A 21,818-nucleotide genomic window follows, 5' to 3' on the forward strand; every position below is an offset into this window, starting at 1 on the left:
CTTTTTGTGTTCAGTATGTGCATGTGTTTACCAAAGCGGTCCTTCTCCTTGCTGCGTGGCTGACAGTAGACCACCAGGTCAGACATCTCCATGGCAACCTCTGCCTTCTTCTCCACTTCCTCCTGCTGTCTGATCTGAGATTGGACAGACAGACAACCACTTCCTGTTTGCACAATGATGCTAACAGACCACCAGTGAAACACCCTATTGTGGTTATACAGCAGGTAGTCTGTTTTAAGTGTGTACTGTAATGTACTGGTAATGTTATATATACTGTATATCTGTAATGTTAATTGCATAAAATGGTTTAGATGTCCACTGTAGGTTTTAACTGACTGAGATAGGCTCCTCCATCACTACATATATTATGATATGCCATGAGATACAAACCTCTTGCTCCCTGTGGTACTGCTTGCTCATCTCTCTCTGAGTAATGTCCCAGGCCACCTGGTACCATTCAAACAGCTCCTCCAGAGAGCCTGCAGCCAGGTCAAACTGCAGACTGTCCTGCTCCATGTCCTGCAGGGTCAGCACATGGGGCATCCCGCTTTTGCCATTCTTCACTAGAAACAAGAAGGGAGGAAAAGAGGCACATTGAGAGAGGGCGAAGATGCACAGCAATCATATTTTTGTAGGCAATGCATATTTGAATCCCATTTTAAATTCTGGATTCAGTCCCTTGACATTACAGATGAAACCAAGGGAAGCCACATTAATGAACTCTGATATCTTTACTGTGGGAATAGCCTAAACAGCATAATGATTGTCAGAGCTGGTTAACCCCACCCCAAACTTGTTGGTGTCAAGAAACCCCAATTTTGTGATCAACTCTCCACCACTAGACATATAATAGCTGTGGGAGGCTCCTGCTGTTTGCCCTAGTATCTGTTGTTGCACCTGAGTCCATGTTTCCCTGAATCTCTGAAAAGAGGTAGTGAGTGCAAAGACCCGTAGAGTCCAACCTGTGGCCCTTTGCTGCATGTCATACCCTCTCCCTTCCCTGTCTATCTTGACCTGTGCTATCAATTAAAAAGCCAAATAGAACCCCAAAAATATAAAAAAAAATAGATTGGTCTGACATTGATTTAGTTGACACCCAACTGCACTAATATTTGTTTGTTTACCCTGTAGTTTTTGGTTTTTTTGTTACTTTACATGCCTTGCTAATTAGCAGAGGTGGCACTAAGTCATTGTTTTGCAAGTCACAAGTAAGTCTCAAGTCCCAAATCAGGAGAGACAAGTCCCAAGTCCTAAACTATACTAGCATTAATGTTCATTGTTTCAGGAACTGATCCATGGCACACTTTAAAAAAACCACATAAAAAACAAAAAAACTAAATATTTTTTGCATCTTTGGGCTTGGGGAAGGTATCAGGTATTTTCAAGTCAAATGAATGTGAATGTCAAGCATGTTTCAGACACTTAAATAACTCACAGTTCTGGATGTTGCACTTGGAGATGTCCACAACACCCTTACATAGTTCACCTAGTGGGTTGTCTTCCATGTCCTGTTTTAATACACATCACAAACACACAGGTTAGATTATTTTTTACTCAGTCTCTATGCTAATTAACCTCCAGTTAAACTGTGACCTAAACTCTAATCTTCACCTGGTCTTTGGTCTCAGGTTTGGTGTTGTTGCTCAATTCCTCTACATAGTTGGATGGAAAGAACAGCTGCACTTTTCCACCATGGTCGCCCCTCCACCTGTAACGTGTACTGCAGTGAGACTACCAATTGATGTCGATTAGATAGCTTGTGTGTGTGTGTGTGTGTGTGTGTGGACTCACCAGCCGTCATTCTCCTTTGTTACATTGTGTATCAAAGCTCCTTTAGTGAAGCTGAGCTCATCTGGCCTTTTCGACTGGTAGCAATATAGAGCCCTAACTGTACTTTGAGGCTAAAGGAGACATACACACACAATCATGAATGTATTTATCAAAGGAAACTGCACAAAATAAAAGACAGCCAAAGCTGACACGGTATAGTCCTGTTTACACACCAGTAAGGGCTCAATCTCATTGGGTTCCACGTATGTCTTCATCTCGTACAGAGAGGCACAGTCTTTCTCCTGTGCAGAACAATCAGCTGTTAGGTACCGGTCAGTGCAGAGGACATGTTATTGGATTTAGAAACATATACTGAATGATATAACCCCTGTATTCTGACACATATCGTACATTCAAATCTATTATGTCTCAGTTTTTCTTTTCTATTACTATACGCTGCTACAGTGACATGGATTCTCAACATTTTCTCTGGCCTTGTCTCCTGCAGTAACTCACTGTGCTGAAGCGGTCCACCAGCTCGGGGGTGACTGGGTAACGAAGCTTGATCTTGCGATACAGCGGCTTCTTCTTAAAGTAGTTGACCAGCTCCACCAGGCTCTCAAACTCTGTAGTGGTGCCCAGCAGGTACATGTTGCCTTCCTTCTGGATCCGGCAGTGTTTCACCTTACCGTCTCCTCTGAAAGAGAGAGAGCTTGATTCATACGAAAACACACACACACACACACACACACACACACACACTCACACACATAAAGCAGGAAGAGAGAAATAAAGTGTCACTGCACCTGAATGTGATAGCGAAGGAGTCTGGTTCTCCTTCTCTCTGTCGGATGAGGAAAGCTCCATCCCTGGGAATCCTCAGCAGGTAATCCTCCGCCTGACCTCTGCTCAGGTTACTGTAGAACCACCTGCACACACACACACACACACACACACACACACACACACACACACACACACAAACAAAGACAGTTACATTATGTATGCGTGTGTATGAGAAGATGGTTATTAAAATTGTGTGACACAGTATGATGTTTTGGCTGAAGAGGTGTTTTTCCTGTCATGCCAGTAAAGAAAGAGAGAAAGAGAGAAGTGAAAAAGTTACTGTGATTCTGTGGGCGTATCTAGTGAAGAGGTTAAGCTGTACCAAACTGATATAACAATGCCAGCAAGGCCAGGTTAAAGGTGCCCGGGCAGCAGCCCATTTGCCCTCTTTAGCTGAACTGCCAACCTCATCGGATGGACTTTAATAGATGAGCAGGTAAAGAGAGTGGATCAGTTCTGATTCTTCCAAATCAGAAATATATCAAAAGTCATTTTTATCCTGTGCTGATACAGTTCAATTAAATGTTATTTGTATAGCATCAATTGATAACAGAAGTTATCTCAGGACACACAAATAGAGCAGGTCTAGACCAAACTGGGCGGCTGTGGCCTAGAGGCAGAGCGGGTCGTCCACTAATCGAAAGGTGGTTGGTTCGATCCCCGGCTCCTCCCGCCACATGTCGAAGTATCCTTGAGCAATGAATGAATGAGTATGAATGGGTGAATGAGTTTCTGTTCGATGGGCTTTGCCATCACTGAGTGAATGTGTGTGAAAGGGTGAATGTGGCAAGTAGTGTAAAAGCACTTTGAGTGGTCGGAAGACTAGAAAGGAGCTATACGAGTACAGGTCCATTTAGCATTACCATTACTCTTTATAAAATGATTTACAGAGACCCAACAGTTCCCACCATGAGCAAGCTCTTGGTAGGGTGGCCATTTCCTTCACATCAAAAAGGAGGACACTTTGCATACACGGGGACACGCAAGCAGATATTTGTTTGGTATGATCCGGTTTTAAATTTGAATGTTTTTCCAGCAGATTACATAAAGGTGCATACACATACCACATAGCTAATAATAAATATACAAGATACAGCTCATGACAACGTGCCCTTCCAATTCAGATTACATAGCTCTAATGAACATCATACAGAAACTGTTCTTAATGTTTTTATCTGGATAGATAAAGGGTAAAGAAATGCAGCACCTTCGGTTTCAGATGTTTAGGCTTTGCCTAGGCTTTGCCTATACATCTGAGTATGAGCATTTTCAGAATTTCCGTCCAACAACTAACGTTAGTTCTCTGTCCTGAGAGCTTGATTGACAGCCTGGTAGTAGCAACACATGGCCCATTTGAATATCAAAATTAGCCATGTGTTGATAGGTCACAACACGAAAATGTAACCAATGAAATTACTTATTTTGACACACATTTTTAGCCAATAACTATTAAACTAACGAGGTAATGTGTCAAAAGGTGGACCTTTTTAGTTATTTTCTCAAAAGGAGGACAAATGAGTGTGACAGGGCATTAAAGCCGGACGAATGGCCACCCTAGCTCTTGGTGATGGTGGCAAGGATCTAGCAGAAAGTAATTCTTGCTTTTATTTCATCCCGTCTAGACTATTGCAACTCTCTCTATACCTTCCTCAGTCAAAAACAGGTATAGAATGCTAGAATTGAGGCACCTCAGCTACTGCTATCAGTAAGATTTAGAATTGATTTTAAGATCCTACTGATTACTTTTAGAGCACAGAAGAATTTAATAATTAAAAATAATTTTAACACACTGTTTGTGGATGCATTATTCGGTTACAGTTCAAGTATAAAAAATATGGTAAATGTAAAGGATAAACATACTGTATATATGGTTTAAATTTACCAAAATGGTATTAAGGTATCATAATGAACCACTAGCTTACATTGTATAATGATTTTTAGCATGTGTATCCAGTTCTCTGTGATATCGTGTTGCCTCATATATGACATACCCTTCATGTAGATGTGGGTTGGGCTGTGGTACAGCATCGGTGAGACGCAGCTCAAAGTCTTGGCAGCGCAGTGGGTTGTCTCTGTAGTGCTGGATCACGGAGTACACGCTGGGAAAGTGTAGGTTTGGCGTCAGGTAGTAGAAAGTGTGCCCCCCCTCTGAGCCTGAGCGAATACGACAGTGCTGGACCCTCCCACTGCGCCTGAAATACACGCAGGAGACGTGTGTTTACAGATATGTACATATGATTAAAATATATCACACAATTTGTATAACAAAAGCAAAAATATTCTTAAGTTTGGACTTTGCACATGTCAGCTCATGGCCTTGGGGTGTTTTTCTTTACAGTGGTTTTGGTTGGTTTGGCCATTAAGTCAAGAAATTGGATGTTGTACCAGAACGAGAGGGTGAAGTCTGTCACATAGGTATCACTCTCTCGGACCAAGAAGGTGCCATCTCTTCCCCCAGTCTCCGCACAGTAATCTTGGATCAGTCGCTCAGCCATCAGCCTGCCTTCCTTCATGCGACCGTGAAACCACGGCTCTGAAATGTGCAGGTCCTGGAACTGAGAAAGACGACAACAACACCGCTTTTGTGGACCACCTAAAGTCAATTGATTTAAAATTTAAAACAATGTGACACAAATATGCAGGTAAACGTTCCTCTCTCTCTTTTACCTTCTTGGGATCCTCTTCCTCCTGCTCATACTCCTCTGCGTAGTACAACTTGTCATTAGAGATCACACAGTAGTGCCTGTTCCACCGCTGAGAAATAGAAATGAGAATGTACATGTTTAACTTCAGCCTTTCAGAGCAACATGCAATAGTTTTGATTCTAAAATGACTCACTAAAGTTTAAATATTAATTATTTCTCTATATCAACAAGGAAATCCCAACAATGAACCTCATAATTCAGATAATGAGGTTGGTATCTCTCTGTAGAATCAGCAGAGGTATAAGACTGGAACTACTTATGCTACTATTGCTGAAGCTTCAATAACTCCGACATGTGTTTATAGCTCTAAAACTTGGTAAAAAATCAGAAACATAACTGGGGAATTTTAGTGAAACCAAAGTATGAATAGAAGTGTTCATTTATTATACAGAGTCTTGGCTGTTTCTTGTCTATTTATAGATGGTGCATAAAAAGGTATATTTCCTAATCATGATGACACCAACACATTAGAGCTTTGAAAAATGTTTAAAAAACAAATTTGGTTTGGGTTGGGCTCGGGCCCAAAACTACTTGGTGCAGGCTTGGTTAGGGCTCACATAGAATATCTTTTGGGATCAGGTTGGGTTGGACATGATTTTTTTGACCTGGCCAAAGCTCTACAACTTCAAAGTCCGGGGGCATCCAGCTTTGGATTATGTAGTACGTTAGTGAACTTTTTCATGTCAACTTCCTTTGAGCCTAGCCTTCTGTTTTTCATTAGTGGCGTGAATATAGCTGGGAAAGCCATCCATCCCCTGAAGGCTGTTGGTTTCTAGTTTGTGGTTGTACAGTTTGAGGCTGTGATTATCCTAGAGGTCATAATAGCTCATTTTCTACAGTGAGGTCAAGTTTAAAAAAATGGGGAGGAACATCATCACACATGAATACTATTGGGTTAATTGAATCAACAAGAACATCAGCTTTCTGGTCATACCCAATTTATGCAAACACAAAATGCAAATAGTGTTTATGCAAAACATATTCAAGTACACTAGGCAAAAATAGCTCATTTCTATTGCATACAAAAAAGTGCATGTTTTTTGCCCAAAACCGCATGGGATTAGCATAAAGTAGACATGTTTGTAAAGGGGAGACTTGTGGTAATCTATAGGCCCATTGTCATTCAGATATCTTGAAGTCAGTGGTCAAGGGATCTCTTTAGAAAACATCCATGTCAGTTTTCCCACCACAAATGTTTTGCCTTTGGAGGCTAACCCTAACTTTGGAGTGTTATTTAGCCCCCTTCCCGACAAGCTAGCATGGTGCCAATAGATGTCTTAGGTCCTCTAAGCCGCAGACATAGTCGTGAGCATGGAGTAGACTCGCCTGAAAGTGGGGGGACAAAAAGTCTTGTTGTCACCCTATTCCGGCTCCAGTGATTATCACCACTTGGGAGGATGTTGTCTCACAATAGGAGTTTTTTTCCCCTCCCAACACAGAACAAGTCTGAGCAGGAAGGCGACACAAGAACAAATTCGGATCATCCTTGACACAAAACTGCTCTGCACAGCATTAGCTATCACTGACACACTTCACTTCAATTTAATTTGTATAGTGCCAATTCATGGGTCGTGGGAGGAGAACGAGGTAATCAGAGGTTACCACCAATTCGAGCCTATATGGACGATCTAACAACACTCACAACAACTGTCCCCTGCACCAAGAGACTGCTGGAGAAACTTCATCAAAATATAACATGGGCGAGGATGAAGTTAAAGCCCAGTAAGTGCAGAAGCATCTCCATCGTGAAAGGCCAAGTCACAGACCAAAGATTTCATGTCGGCGGAATACCTGTCCCAACTGTCTCAGAAATGCCAGTAAAGAGCTTGGGAAGATGGTATGATGCGAAGCTCAAAGACACCGAGCAGTTTGAACAACTAAAAAATTATATCAGCAAGTACATGGAGCGCATCAGCAAGACCTTGTTGCCAGGAAAACTGAAGTTGTGGTGCTTTCAGTTTGGTATACTCCCAAGACTCTTGTGGCCGTTAACTGTGTATGAGATCCCCATCACCAAGGTTGAAAAGTTGGAACGGCTGATAAACACACAGCTGAAGCAATGGCTTGGAATTCCACGTTGTTTAAGTTCCGTCGGACTTTATGGACATGGCAAGTTGGAATTACCATTCACAGGGCTCGTGGAAGAGTTCAAATGCACCAAAGCAAGGGTCGTCATGACCCTAACTGAATCCGAGGATGCAGTCACGGCCCCCCGCGTGGTAGCGGGAAGGAAGTGGATTCCATCAGAAGCTGTTCAGAGTGCAAAGTCTGCGGTTCACTTCAGAGATGTGGTTGGACAAGTACAGCGTGGGAGGGCAGGGTTCAGACTCATTCCAAAAACTCCTCTGTGGCACAAAGCAACATCAGGGCAGAAGAGACAGCTAGTGGTAGAAGAAGTCCGGAGACAGGAGGAGAGAGAGCGATATGTCAAAGCCGTCTCAATGGCCAACCAAGGGAGATGGACTAACTGGGAAGGCCTGGAGAAGAAAAAGCTCAGCTGGCGTGACATCTGGCAGATGGAGGGAGCGCGGTTGAGTTTTGTTATCAGAGCCACATACGATCTGCTACCCTCCCCCCAAAATCTGAAAGCGTGGTATGGAGAAGATCCCACCTGTTTCCTGTGTCAAGTACCTGCATCCCCAAGGCACATTCTATCAGGGTGCACTACAAGTCTCACTCCAGGGCGCTATACTTGGCGGCATAACCAAGTACTCAGAGAGCTTGCATCAATACTGGAACAGAAGCGAACCACCACAAACAACCTCCCACAAACATCAGCAGGACAGGTCAACTTCACAAATTTTGTACCAGCTGGCAAACATCAAGAGCATTACACAACACCTAAGGATACAAGCATCCTGCAATCAGCACGGGATTGGAAATTGGAAGTGGACCTTGATAAGAAGCTTGTGTTTCCCCCAGAAATAGTGGCTACGACACTCCGGGCAGACATGGTCCTGTGGTCTCCAACAACAAAGCTGGCATATGTTGTGGAATTAACATTACCATGGGAAGATGGGGTTGAAGAGGCTTATGAGAGGAAAAAGAACAAATATTCCGATCTGGCAGCTGAAGTATTACAGAACGGCTGGAAGACCAACATCTTCCCAGTAGAGGTGGGATGCAGGGGTTTTGTTGCCACATCTATCACCAGTCTGCTGAGAAAAATAGGGGTGAAGGGTTGCTCTCTCCAACAGTCCATGTCAAGTGCTGCTGAAAAAAGCAGTAACTGGCTCTGGATCAAGAGTAAGGACCCCAACTGCGCAGCAAGGTAGAGACAGATGGTATGCAGTCAGGCTTAGGCCCGACTCAGGGAGAAGGACGCCCCTGCCATGGAGAGCCCATTAGGGATATGGAGGGTATGGCATGGAGGGGGGTGTACCTGGGATGCTGGGTACACGTTGTGGGCTTCAATCAATGAAACGTCAATGAAGCAGGGTGCCCACCTGATGACCCCAATGACATAGTTTACCATCCTTTTCACCACTCCACACCGACTGCTACTGTCAAGAGTTTCCTTCTAAAAGGATTGAAACATCTAGTTCTATTAGCTTTACTAATAACAAATGTTATCTCAGGACACTTTTCAAATAGAGCAGGTCTAGACCGAACTCACTTACAAAGAAACCCAACAGTTCACACCATGAGCAAGCACTTGGCGACAGTGGCAAGGAAAAACTTCCTTTTAAGAGGCAGAAACCTCAAACAGACCCCGGCTCTAGGTTACACTACAGCAGTCTAATTAATTGTGTAATAAGTTATTATAGCTGCAGCTTCTAGATTGTTGTGCACACTGTTAATTCTCAGCTCAGTAAATTATAAATGCGTAATTTCCGTCCGATTGTTTTTATAAGGCATTCATTTCTTCTCTTCAGGCATTTGTAGCTTTTCCTCTACTTTTGCAGCAGGAAGAGCCTCACTTCACTTACTATGCAAAAAAACACCCAAATGTCACATAACTAATATATATGGATAGTCCATTTATTTTCCATACTCATGGACCTTAGGTTAGGAAGCACAAGTTAACACCAAGTGGCAACCCCTGTGGCTTTGAAATATTACCATTGCACATAAATTCAGCAGGTGTAAGAGTTAAAGTTATGAACTTTACTGACTTCTGGCCTGGTGCAACATTGTTGATGTAGTGTGAAATTTAATCCGGAGTCTGCACGCTGTATTTTATTTTGAAGTGAAATTGACCGGATTCTCTATGCTGTTTCTGTGTGTGACTTCCTGCCAGTGCAATCTGCTCTGTGCTGCTTGACGTATGTGAGTCGGGGTTTCGTCAGAAATAGACCAGCTTCGTATTCTACGCAGAGCAGAGAAGAGCAGAGGACAAGCTTGTGAGGCGCTTCTGGTGGAATTTATAGCTTTGCCTAGAACTCAAGAGAGCCGGACTGCGGCAGAGCCGGAGAGTGTCGTGGCCGTATCTGGTGGAATATCGGTTAGACTCTCAGGTACCTTTCCATACCTACGGATACGTTGTTCGCTCTTAAATAAATCACAGTGAAGTCATTCCAGTGTGTTGTGGTTAATTTTAATGTTTTACTACATAGTCCTGCTACCAGCACCTGACTTTTGTTGGCAGTGCATGGGGAGTTTTGTGTACAAGTTATAACCTTTCCATACCTATTTAACCCCTCTACCAGTACCTGATCCACAGGGTCCCACATCTCCAGGTCTCCCTGTTTCTGCCCCTTCCTGAAGTCTTTACTGATTCCTGCTCCCTCCACAGTGAGCTTCTTGTGCTGCAACAAGGACAACATAGACAACACAGACATGGCTGTTACTAATGACAACACAAAACTTTTCTCGGTGATATACCAGTTCCACTGACACAACATTATGCTAGACACACACACACTCAGTACCTTGAGTATGATCTTGCCTTTCAGCTGTGTAGGTGAAGGTAGCTGCTCAGCCATCTGTTCCACAGGGTCAGTCAGCAGTTTGTCTCCAAACACATCTCTGAAGATACGAGCCATCTGACGCTGCTGCTCTAAAGGGCAATGCTCCTCTATGGACAGGATCACTGGGTACCTGAGAGAGATGCATGGTTACCAAAAAATTACAAAAAAATAAAAAAGTACCAAGAGAAGGGGCCTGAACTGGTATAATTACATTATCCTTAATTAAAAAAACATTTGTTGGGAAGCACAAATCCTTGCACTAGTTTTAATTTATAATTTATTTATTTTACTTTTATTTAACCAGTGATATAATCATTCAGACCTGGATGCTGCTCCATTTACCTATCTATTGGCCACAAGGGCACCTACCAACTTGTAAATAAAAGGGTGTGAATGAACATAATGTTGTCCCTGTCATAGTGACAATTTTTTCGTGATTCTTACTCTGAAGTCACAAAAGCGTGATCGTTAATGGCTTTGACCACATCCTCAAACTTGATCTTGGTCGTCCTGGTCCAGCCGTGGTAAATGATTGGTTCCCCAGGCCCTTCCCAGCAGTCCACTGGACAGATTCAGCATTACAAACACAAAAACAAGTGTTGTAGATATAAAATGTGTTATTAATCTCTCTGCCACCCCCACTGACATTAGGATTTTTGTAAAATGGCCTAAACTGAAACCGATGCTGTTAATCTAAGTGCCAAATGTGAAATAGAATACATCCATGATCTAAGTGTAGCACAATGAGGCTGTTATATATATACTGACATTCAACACAGCGGCATCCCAGACGCAGGCAGCGTACGTAAGCCTCTGTAGACGACTCACTGCGAAGCTGATCACCTGTCAGGTAGCTGTTGAACACAAAAAACAACAGACATGCTAATTATACATATTTCACAAAATTAAAACCATGTGTTGGTACCTCTGCTATGGAAGATCTGTTTTGGTCCTGTTTTTGCTAGTTGGCATCAACATCATTTTTTTAATGTTTTTTTTTATTGAGCACTGATAGTACAGGACATGTACATAGATAGATTTTCTCTAACTGTATGAACTGCATTAGGTCATTAAACCACAGAGACACACTAGGTGGATTTTTAGATTTCCAATATAATAAAATTCTTCTGCGTGCAAGCAGTGTTGTAAAAGCAATGATGTTTTTATAACTTTTCCTTATTGTAGAATATCTTCTGTCTGTAGTACCAAATATGGCCATTACTGCTTTGGGTTGTAGGTCAATATTAAGAGCCTCTGACAATGTTTTAAAGATTGCAGACCAATATGCTAGGGCTGAGCACGACCAAAACATATGGGTGAAGTCAGCAGGAGTGTTTCGACACCTGTCGCAGCTTGCATCTGTGTTAGGGTATATTTTAGTAAGTCTGGCTTTGGAGTAGTGGATGCGATGTAAGATCTTAAATTGTATTATACTTAATTTGGCACATGAAGTGCTGTCATTCTCTCTTAGTAGAGCGCTGTCCCAAATGTCTTCTTCCAAGTCCTCTCCCAGCTCATCCACTCAGTCTGCCTTGATCTTTGCAAGAGTTGTATTTTTAAAAGAAGATACAGTTGTTGTTTCTTGAAATAAAAAGTAGTTTCTGACAGAGCATCTAAACCAGAAAGTGATGGTATATATGGAAAGTTGGGATCATGATGCTGAAGGAAGTAGCGGACTTGGAACTGGGATCACTTTCTAATAAAGGGTTTATAATATGTAACTAAGGGCTTTATTCATGTTAATATATAATTGATTAAATTAATTAATTAATGATGATTAATTAAATAATAAACCAGGTATAAGCCATTCACTTTTAGACTGCCAAAGAACACTTGTGTATTCTGCCAATAGTCAGAGCTAACTGAGCTAATCAGCCATGAGCAGCTGCTGTCAGACTCTCCACATCTGGAAACACAGAGTCCCCTGGAGCTTTTACAGTTACTGGAAGCACATACATGGCCATTTATAGAAGTTTCTGTGTGGTACCTGTGTCGCAACGTTAGCTAAGCTAGCGACTCAAAGAGGCTAACTCTCCAGTGTCTGTGGGAGAGTGTCAGGCTATGGCTCTGTAGCAGGCTGCCGTTGAGAGAGGCTTTATAGGAACAGGTGGGGAGGGGAGGTTGGTTGGTGACAAAACCTGCAACCATATATGTCTAGTCTCCATATGTCTCCAAATCAGCTAATAGCTAAATTCAATTGCAGTAGCATTGTTAAAAAGCCATATTGTTCCATCACAAACAGTGTCAGTCACTTCTTACATGATGAGTATGATGCACCTTACTCCATATACAACGTGTAAAACTTCTAATAATAGCCCAGGCATTTACTAGCTTAAATTGCCCTGCCTTTATTGGGGACAGGAATCTATTTTAGAACAAACAAATTGAATTTCAGGTTGTACTTTTTTCTCTTTGCCGCCACCATGACACTTCATTCTCACGCGTGAACATCGTTTTATGCCAGCTAAAGATTTATGGCACCAAGCACATAAATAGTGAGCAACAGACTTCACATGACAATATTCACAACTCTTTTAATCGGTGGACCTTTACAGTGTAGCATATTGACAAAAAACATTTAAACATTTGTATTTGTGTAGGCGATCTAAGCAGCTTAGAACTCACTCAAGCCGGTTTTTTACTAGGTTTTATACATTTTCTATCCAGACCGGGCTTCTAATGGGGACCTGAGTTTATTTGTCAACACATTCCCCGCTCTGACTATAAAACTAAAGGTGACCGTGCCTTTGCTGTTTTAGCCCCAACATTGCGGAATAGTCTTCCCCATTCACTCAGATTCACTGAATCTCACTGTTTCAAGCGGCTCCTCACAACCTCAACAGACAAGCCTTTCTGTGTGTGTGTGTGTGTGTGTGTGTGTGTGTGTGTGTGTGTGTGTGTGTGTGTGTGTGTGTATGTGTGTGGAGTCATACTGACGTGTTGTGTGAGGAGTTGATCCAGTAATGGGAGAGAGGGTTGTTCATGTCCAGGTTGCTGATCTCTGAGAACTTCTCGTCCCACACAGAGTTCTCCTTGGAAAACAGGAAACTGAGGAACTAGAAGAGGAGATCCCTCTTTATGTTACTTGTGTGATTCAGTTTAGAAATGATACAACTTCAAATATAACAAACAACAAAGATTTCAGCAGTCATGATTTTTATCCTACTCTTAACACCAACACCTGCATCCCTACAAGTAACTATTTATCCTGCTATTTCCTGCCAAATTCAGCTCAGTGTTACATCACATGCAGTGGAGAGTCAAAATGACTTTAAGATGACGAAAGTATGTCAATGAAAACACATTCTACATAAAGTGGCCTGCCTGTTATATCTTTGCATGCTCATGTACACACAATGCATGCAGGCACAGAGCAGAATACCTCGCTGACGGTGAACTCTGGATCATTGGTTTTCCTCATGGTGTCGTCAATGAAGGTGGTCATCAGTTCTCTGACCTGGTTCAGATCATTGGCCCAGGTTTCCTGAGGGTGGAAGGGACACAGTAGAAGTAAGAAAACAATACTAAAGCAAATGTTAGAATGAAACTGTGGGACTAACACTTCTCCAGTGTGATGTCGAAACTTGAAGCCACCAGTGCACATCCACTGAGAATGGACTTTACAGTGAAGTAGGAGACATCTTGTGTCCAGGACAACTTTAGAAATCAACAACATTTGCATATTCAGAAATTCTGGAGGTTTTAATGAGGGAGAAGGAGGAGATTACTGTTTAAGGATTTTAATGTGAACATTATACTTTTTTTGTGGAAAAAAAATCAGACACACATTATTGTTCCAATCAGACTATTTATATACCTTTAATGTTTCATTTAAACTCTCAAAAAGAACTTTAGGACCTTTTGTCTGTCTTCTAAAATCACAAAACAATGTTTTCCTTTACAGGAACATATTTTTTTGTTTGTTTTTTCTTTTTATTCAGTCTTAAGAAAAATTAAAACAAACATTAAAGTAGATGTGGGATATAGTTGTGGATGATTTACTTATAATTTGATGACAATGGTTAATATATTACATAGGAAAACAGAATGCATTATGATGTAAATTAAACACAAAAAAAGAAAAGGAAGAATGAAACAGTGAAACCGATATTATTAACCCAAATTATAATGACAATTGTAATTTGTTTATTTAAAGTTTGAGGTCAGAATTTCTGGCCTCCGCCTAAACCAGTTCATCGGCCACAAATGGAGCGAAGCCTGGGAGCTAGTTCAGGCAGTCAACTCGAGCTGCGCTGATATACACACGTGACATGCCTCACTCCATAATCACTAACCAAGCACACCCTTCCAATCTGGCGGTCTATTTAAACTTCACAATTTCCCAGCTCTCCCTCTGCTCTGTCAATGCCGCTGTTGCCCTGCATCTGTATTGCTGCTGCTGCTGTTAGCTATTGCTGCCTGCTGCGCTGTAAGCCCCACCACCACCCCAGCATCCACCTGTAGGCTCCAACAGGGGGGTTAAGGTATTTGCTCATCACTCCCCAATATCTCTATGTAAACATATCTGCGGGGACGCCAAAATCTAAATATGCTATACTGCTGTAATAAACATTTCAAACGTGAGTTGGCTGACTGAACTGGGTTTGGAGTACCTCAGGGGTCAATTCTGGGGACTACTTTTCATCTCATTACATTTATTCTGATGACACGCAGCAATAACCATCTTATAAAGCCCACTGACCTTGGTACACTACAGGTCCTTTCCTACAGGACTATCTAGCAGATGTCAAAAACTGGATGTCAAATAATGTAATAGTTTATTTAGTTTAATCTTTAATCAAACTCTAATACAACAAAGATACTTATTATTGTCCCGCAGTATATCTGCAAACAAGTTCTGCCAAATCTAGTCTTTTTACCTCAAATCCTTGACCATAAAGACCTAAACTAAAAATTCAAATTTAAACTGCACATCGCAACTCCCTCACTTCACCCTCCCCCTTCCAAGCGCAAGGCAGAAACTATGGTGGTTGCGAAGCACCTGGAAAACGGTACTGGGCTACTGTAACAACAAACAAACATGGCATCTCAACTCTATGGAAGGTGACCTTCAGTGTCTGTAGATATAATGCAATACAAATGACTAGGAAAGTGAATGGGAAAATAGTTGTCTGATAGACAAAGTTACAACATCTCTCCTGTCTGGTGTACTAATCCTTCACTGTAGATTATTTTACCTTTTGCTCATAGATGAGGAACCGCTGAAAGTCATGGAGCAGAACTGCTGAGGCATCTGGTTTATCTGTGTTACTGTATAATGGAAGAGAGCAAACACACAGTCAAACCACACTGACAAACATTGACAAACCACAAACTATCTTTAAAAAACATGAGCTTACCCCAGAATAAAAGCACATGATTCCTTTTTGAACTCGTCAAGGATCTGAGTTTAAAAAATAATAATGAATGACTATGCTGAAAAACAATATGTGCAATAATACATACAGTTACTTTAATGTGATCAATTCAGACTCACCTCATTCTGTTCAAACATTATATGGTTGTACAATTTATGAAACTGCTCAAAGTCCAGGCGGTCTTTCTTTGCTCCCACTTCCTGTGAATGCACAACATAGAAGCACTCAATCAGACTGCAACAGCACCTATAGAAAGTAAATCATGTCTAATCTGTCATCATTAAATAAAACAGATGCACCAGCCGTCTGTGTCTATAAAGTCTAAGTAGGTTTAGGCTTAATCACAGAGTCATGTTTCAAAGTCCGGAGAGAAAGAGGTGTGTAATCAATTCATTAGATTTATTTACACACAACAATGATGAGGATATGTAGCATAAATGAAAGGAAAGAGGAGTACCTGGAATTTGTCTTTGAGAGCTCGAGAGCTGGGGACCTTGTAGTTGAGCAAAGGAAGCAGAGCCTTCAGCTCCTTCATGGAGATGCTGGGAAAGACACACAAAAAATCCTCTGGAATCCTCTTACACTGTTTATCATTAATATGATCTTTAATGCAGGCAAGATGCATTATTGAATGTGAGAGAGTGAGAGAGCTGGTATGAGTAACCACATCATATATATATACAGTACCTGTTTGTTTTGGTCTGATTGACAGAATACATCTGCTTCCTCAGCCAACTGGAGGGAAAATAACACAGAGATCAATGATTGAATGAGTCTTTAACACTAATAACTGTGTGAATGTGTGTGTGTGTGTGTGTGTGTGTGTGTGTGTGTGTGTGTAGGTGTGTATAGGTATGTGTGTGTAGGTGTGTGTGTGTCTGTCTACCTCTCTATGAGAACTGGAGTTGGAGCCATCAGTGTCTCTTTCCTTAGCAGATCTAGTCCCGTCAGCCATTTTTGTGCCTCTTCCGCAGAATCAGCTGGGAAGAGAGAGATACAGACAGTATGACTGTACAGACATTTAGCACTGTGGGATGATGAGCGGTGAATGGCCAGGTCTGGTCTGCTGCTTTGTTCACACAAGGTAGAGTTGTTTGACATTTCAACACACTTCCTGGAACAAAAGGTGCAATAAACAGAAAATCTATACTGTATCACCATTAAATCCAATTACAAATTACAAGTTAAAAATAAATGAATAGATCAGGCTGCAATAAGTCCCACTCATTCTGGATCCTCAGTCAACTTTCTCCTTTCCTTACTTAGATCAGCTATGTGCTAGGCTAGTCTATGTTAAAAAGCAACACATATATTCACATCTAGCTAATGTTAGCAAGACACTAACTAACTAGTTAGCTACGGATTGATGTACATTAGCTATCTGGTTAGCTCGTGATCTAGAGGTGTAGTTTCAGGTTGCACCTCCAATGTGTCACCCTCCCTTTCCAAGTGTGAAGCAGAAACTGCTGTGGCTGTAAAACACACGGAAACTGCTAATTCCCCTATATGGAGTCAGTGTTTGGTTTGTCCCTTCTGGGCTACAGTAGAAACAGCGCAGTTCAACATGGCTGTACATAAAAACAGCTCATTCTAAGGTAACAAAAAAACAATCCCTATATTCAGGTGATTATAAACTTATGAAAACATCCCTATGAATATTAGATTCCATTTCTGACAATAGATCCTCCTCTATGTTCCACACTGGACCTTTAAGTTGTGACTATATGTGTCGCTTTTAACTTTCCTTTAACTGATTTCAAAATGTGCTTGTCTTTTCAACACAGATTAGCCTACCACATAGCATATCTGAGTAAGGGAAAGGAGGAAGTTGACAGAGGTTCTGACCGAGGCTTGCTCAACTGTTATTGGAGCACAGAGCAAAAAGGGGCGGGACTTAGGAAGGGAGTATGTGAGACCTGATATAATGATAAGGAAAATTTAAGAAAATGGTGAGAAACTGCTTCACCAATCAAAGTTAAAGCTGCTGTAAGAAATATCTCTTTTGTTAAAACAAGAGTTAAATAGCTCTACATTCTGGCAGAGGTCACTGATAGGCCTATAGAGTGTTCACTCAGTAACATGGGCCTCTAACCTGGATAAAGATCATTCTCATTTTATGTAAATCTTTTAAGAGAATACGTCAACATTTTGGCAAGAGTGCCTAATTACAGAGTTGGTGTTAGGACTTGGTTAGCCTAGCTTAGCACAAATACTAGAGGCTGGGCTGCTCTGTTCAAAACATGCAAACCAACAACTCTGAAGACTGATGAACACATTGTGTCTCCTGTGAAGTGTTAGAACTATTTCTACACAGTGACTGTGGGCAGCATCCTGGAGACTAGTCACCATGTTAGCACCACGGAAGGTGACTAAATCAAAAACTTGTGCTCATTGACTGTATCTGCAGTCAGATCTCATCATGAACAGATGTGCTGGACGGATGGCTAAATTCTATTGTATATTTTTAACATGTTACTAACTGATTGTTGTGATGTAAGGATTAAACAAATAAGATAAATTGTGTAAATGCATCAGCTTCCGAGGTGTTGGTAGGTCTATTTCTGATAGAGCTAGCGTAGCTCTTCCCCTTACGTCCAGTCTTTATGCTAAGCTAGGCTAACGGCTTGCTCCTCAGGCCAGCTCTGTTAATCCACACAGACATTGATGTCAGTCTTTTGATCTCACTGTGTGACAGAAAGATAAAAAAAATATTGAATTATTTCTTTCATTAAATATGTGAAAAATTAGCATACTGGGGGTTTTCATTCAGAATTGTTGGCGCGGTTGTTGGCCTTCAAAACATCAATCCAGAATAATACAGAAATCCACTTTTAACTGAAAATTCAAAGATTCATTAAAAATTGGATCTGATTTGAACACAAGGCCAGAACCACATATAAATAAAGACCTCACCTCCCAGACTGAGGGTGTTAAGAACAAACAGTGATCCGTAGAAAATTGTGAAGCAGGTGTTTTCATCGTGTTTGTCCTTGCCATCTTTAAAGCGCTGAAAGTCCTTGGAGTTCCTCCCTTGACGAACCTCTCTGATCTCAAACAGGTCCACTGAAACACAGCACACATATTTCTGCCCATTATCATTTTTGAGGGAGGCAAACTGCTGTTTGTAAATCATCATTCCATCTGTGGCCAGAATCACAAAACACAAGGTTCTTTTTGCAGTTTCACACATTTTCAGCACTTAAGCTTCCACTTCTACAGTTAGTGTCTTTTATGGCATGGTTATTTAAGCATGCACACTAAATATTTACAAATAGAATCCAAACCAGATAAACCAACTTTCTCCTATGGTGGGCCAAAACTGACACTTAATGGTGGGTCACAGGCCAAAGCCAAACACCTATTGTACATGTATTGTGTTAATGCACATTATGAAAATCCCAAGTTAGGGCAGCTGTGGCACAGAGGCAGAGCGGGTCGTCCCCTAATCGGAAGATTGTTGGTTCAATCCCCGGCTCCTCCTGTCACATGTTAAGGTGTCCTTGAGTAAGATACTGAACCCCAAATTGCTCCCATTCACACACCGATGCTGTGTGATCTGATTGGTTGTTTTCGTTCAGGCCCCGTGGATTCTTGCAAATTCCATTAGGAGCTCTAGGAGGAGCCAGAGGACCCAGATTTTTTTTAAAACAACAGTTACCTACTGCAGCTTCAATTTTCCTATGCAAAGTGTCACTCTGCCCACTGTGCTCAGATTATGAAAAAGATGAAGAGTTTCTTTCTTCAGACTTTGACACTAGAAGGATGTTTTCACATTCATCTGCTGAAGGTGGAAAGTTTCTCTTTACTCATTGAAAAGAGAAAATAAATTAATTAAAATGTATGCTAGAAACATCTGGTGAGCCAGAGTGAAACTTTTGTTGGGACAACTTTAACCTGCACACACCACTTAGGGCAGCCTTGTTCTTAACAGTGGTATAGAGGCTTTACAGCTACACCACAAACCTCCTAGCAACTATGGTTGTTGTCAGGATAGAACGTAATGCAAATGAATTCCTCTGAATACAATGACACCACATGCCAACATGCTGAGGACTGCAGTATGGTATCCAGTATCCAATGCATTACATAACCTAAGAGCAGTCTATAGCACGATGATCATAACTTCACTGTGATTTATGTTTTCTCTGAGACAAATAGACAAACGGAAAACCAAACAGGGTTTAGGTGGCCGACAATGGCTACATGAAATAGCATGCTTTAAACAGCCTTTCCAGATCTCAAACTGATGGTAAATGATAAATGGACCTGTACTTGTATAGCACCTTTCTAGTCTTCAGACCACTCAAAGCACTTTTACACTACGTGCCACATTCACCCTTTCACACACATTCACTCAGTGATGGCAAAGCCCGTCGAACAGAGACTAACATTCATACACACTCACACACTGATGCACGGCATAGGGAGCCATTTGGGGTTCAGTATCTTGCTCAAGGATACTTCGACATGTCGCACCAGGAGCCGGGGATCAAACCCACAACCTTCCGATTAAGGAACGACCCACTCTGAGCCACAGCCGCCGATAATGTGATGTGTGATTTAAATTCGGACGTCATCATGGTAATGGCGCTAATGACTCAGCTACAAAACAGCTGAGCTGAGAATCAGTAACATCCAGAATAAAACAGCTTTCTCTCCTGCCTCCACAACCGAAAGGCACATTATCTGCATTTGGTGAAACCAAAAGAGGAATGTAATGGTGGCTTGGAATATGAGAGGGATGAATCTAAATTTGGCCAACAGTGCAGAACTTGAGCGGAACTGAGGTGAAGCCTGCAACTGGCAACCATCACCACCATGTACAACAGCTTAGAAGACGTCTAAATCAGCACAGCGGAGCCCCAAACATACCCTTCTTTAATATCTTCTTGATGCAACAATACTTTTCATAATCTCATTCAGGAACACTTAAACAATAGTAAAATGTATCTATTAAAAACCAAGCATTTAGATCAAATATCTAGTAGCCAGTAGGCGTAGTGAATCTTATAGCACTGTGATTCATTGTGATTTCCACTTTATTACATCATGGCAGATGGCACAAATCCATGTATACGTACTGCTGGATGTATGATACATTTTTTTCTCCAAGGCTTTTGCAGTTTTTGACTGTTGAACAAGAGTCTCATGGTTGGTTCTCCCAAACAACAATGAAAAAGAGTTTTCTTGCAGACAGCTGTTTACTTTTACTGTTTCTCCCCAAAACATGCTGTGCGTATTCTTAAAGCCTGACAAACCTTTTAAATGCATTTCATTATTATATTTTGAATCCTACATTGTTTCTAACTTGGACTCTTCTTGTACCTGCCTTTGCTGGCACGTTAAAAAAGCATACCCTGCTTTATGGTCTATTTTACTCTAAATGGAACCATCATTTACTAAATCAACATCATGCTGTATGGAAGAAGACTGAAAATAGAGATTGAGACCATAAACTCATCAGGAAACTATTTACTGAGATAATAAATCAAGTCAGAACTCAGCCCATTTTGCCATTACAGTCAATAAAAACATACTTCCTCTCCTTCAGTAGAGTGGCCCTCTGCCGGCCATTAGAAATAATGCAGGTTTGCTGCAGGACCAGTCGCGTTTTTACTTCCCAAACCGGGAATATGGGGCCATTATTGTAGCAAAACTATATACAAATGTGAGTGTAACTGTATCTCAATCGGTGTGTGTAATCAGATTACCAGATTAGGGTCGGGATTTAGGAAGGGTAAATTTAGTCATCAATAACTATGTTAAGAAGTGACGACAGATCTTATCATCACTATGTTCATCATGCATATAACGGAAAGTGTATGCAAGAAATGCCATCCTATAGAAAAGCTTTTTATAATAATTCAATCAATTAATTATGCAAACCCTTACCAGCCCAGCCGTTTTAATGGTGAAGAGATGTTGTCAGTGTGTTTTGAAAAAACATTACATACTCACAGACACCATCGGTCTTATCTGCGGTGCGTGTCCATGCCACCTGCCGGGTCTCCATGATGACCTGCACAGTGAGCCGCTCTGCCTTCTGCCGAAACACTGTCATGACCACGCCCATCTCCATGTCCCGTTTGATCAGAATCTTCTTGTACTCCGTCATCTCGCCCTGCTGCCCCCAAGAAGCCATCTCTGCAGCTGAGACAGGACAGGAGAGACAGTGACGTTCATTGACTGCCAACTACCAACAACCACTG

The 21,818-nt window shown here is 41.5% G+C and overlaps 1 protein-coding gene across 1 annotated transcript in view; it reads right to left on the minus strand.

Annotated features, from left to right (window-relative positions):
• The window catches only part of plcg2 (phospholipase C, gamma 2), a 40,726-nt gene that overhangs the window by 7,760 nt on the left and 11,148 nt on the right, over window positions 1–21,818 (minus strand). Inside the window, exons 2-26 of the mRNA XM_051383138.1 lie at window positions 21,568–21,759; window positions 18,523–18,672; window positions 16,496–16,589; window positions 16,297–16,344; window positions 16,067–16,151; window positions 15,729–15,809; window positions 15,592–15,635; window positions 15,430–15,502; window positions 13,614–13,715; window positions 13,169–13,287; window positions 11,000–11,085; window positions 10,676–10,793; window positions 10,193–10,361; window positions 9,974–10,069; window positions 5,284–5,370; window positions 5,002–5,171; window positions 4,608–4,808; window positions 2,577–2,699; window positions 2,287–2,467; window positions 2,004–2,072; window positions 1,792–1,901; window positions 1,612–1,708; window positions 1,436–1,508; window positions 391–563; window positions 32–134 (exon numbers count right to left, since the gene is read on the minus strand). Coding sequence (XP_051239098.1) covers window positions 32–134; window positions 391–563; window positions 1,436–1,508; window positions 1,612–1,708; window positions 1,792–1,901; window positions 2,004–2,072; window positions 2,287–2,467; window positions 2,577–2,699; window positions 4,608–4,808; window positions 5,002–5,171; window positions 5,284–5,370; window positions 9,974–10,069; window positions 10,193–10,361; window positions 10,676–10,793; window positions 11,000–11,085; window positions 13,169–13,287; window positions 13,614–13,715; window positions 15,430–15,502; window positions 15,592–15,635; window positions 15,729–15,809; window positions 16,067–16,151; window positions 16,297–16,344; window positions 16,496–16,589; window positions 18,523–18,672; window positions 21,568–21,751 — 2,836 coding nt within the window. The 5' untranslated portion in view covers window positions 21,752–21,759. The remainder of the gene's footprint in view (window positions 1–31; window positions 135–390; window positions 564–1,435; window positions 1,509–1,611; window positions 1,709–1,791; window positions 1,902–2,003; window positions 2,073–2,286; window positions 2,468–2,576; window positions 2,700–4,607; window positions 4,809–5,001; window positions 5,172–5,283; window positions 5,371–9,973; window positions 10,070–10,192; window positions 10,362–10,675; window positions 10,794–10,999; window positions 11,086–13,168; window positions 13,288–13,613; window positions 13,716–15,429; window positions 15,503–15,591; window positions 15,636–15,728; window positions 15,810–16,066; window positions 16,152–16,296; window positions 16,345–16,495; window positions 16,590–18,522; window positions 18,673–21,567; window positions 21,760–21,818) is intronic.

This window comes from Dicentrarchus labrax, unplaced genomic scaffold, assembly GCF_905237075.1.
Source record: "Dicentrarchus labrax unplaced genomic scaffold, dlabrax2021, whole genome shotgun sequence".
NCBI classification, from domain to species: Eukaryota; Metazoa; Chordata; class Actinopteri; family Moronidae; genus Dicentrarchus; species Dicentrarchus labrax.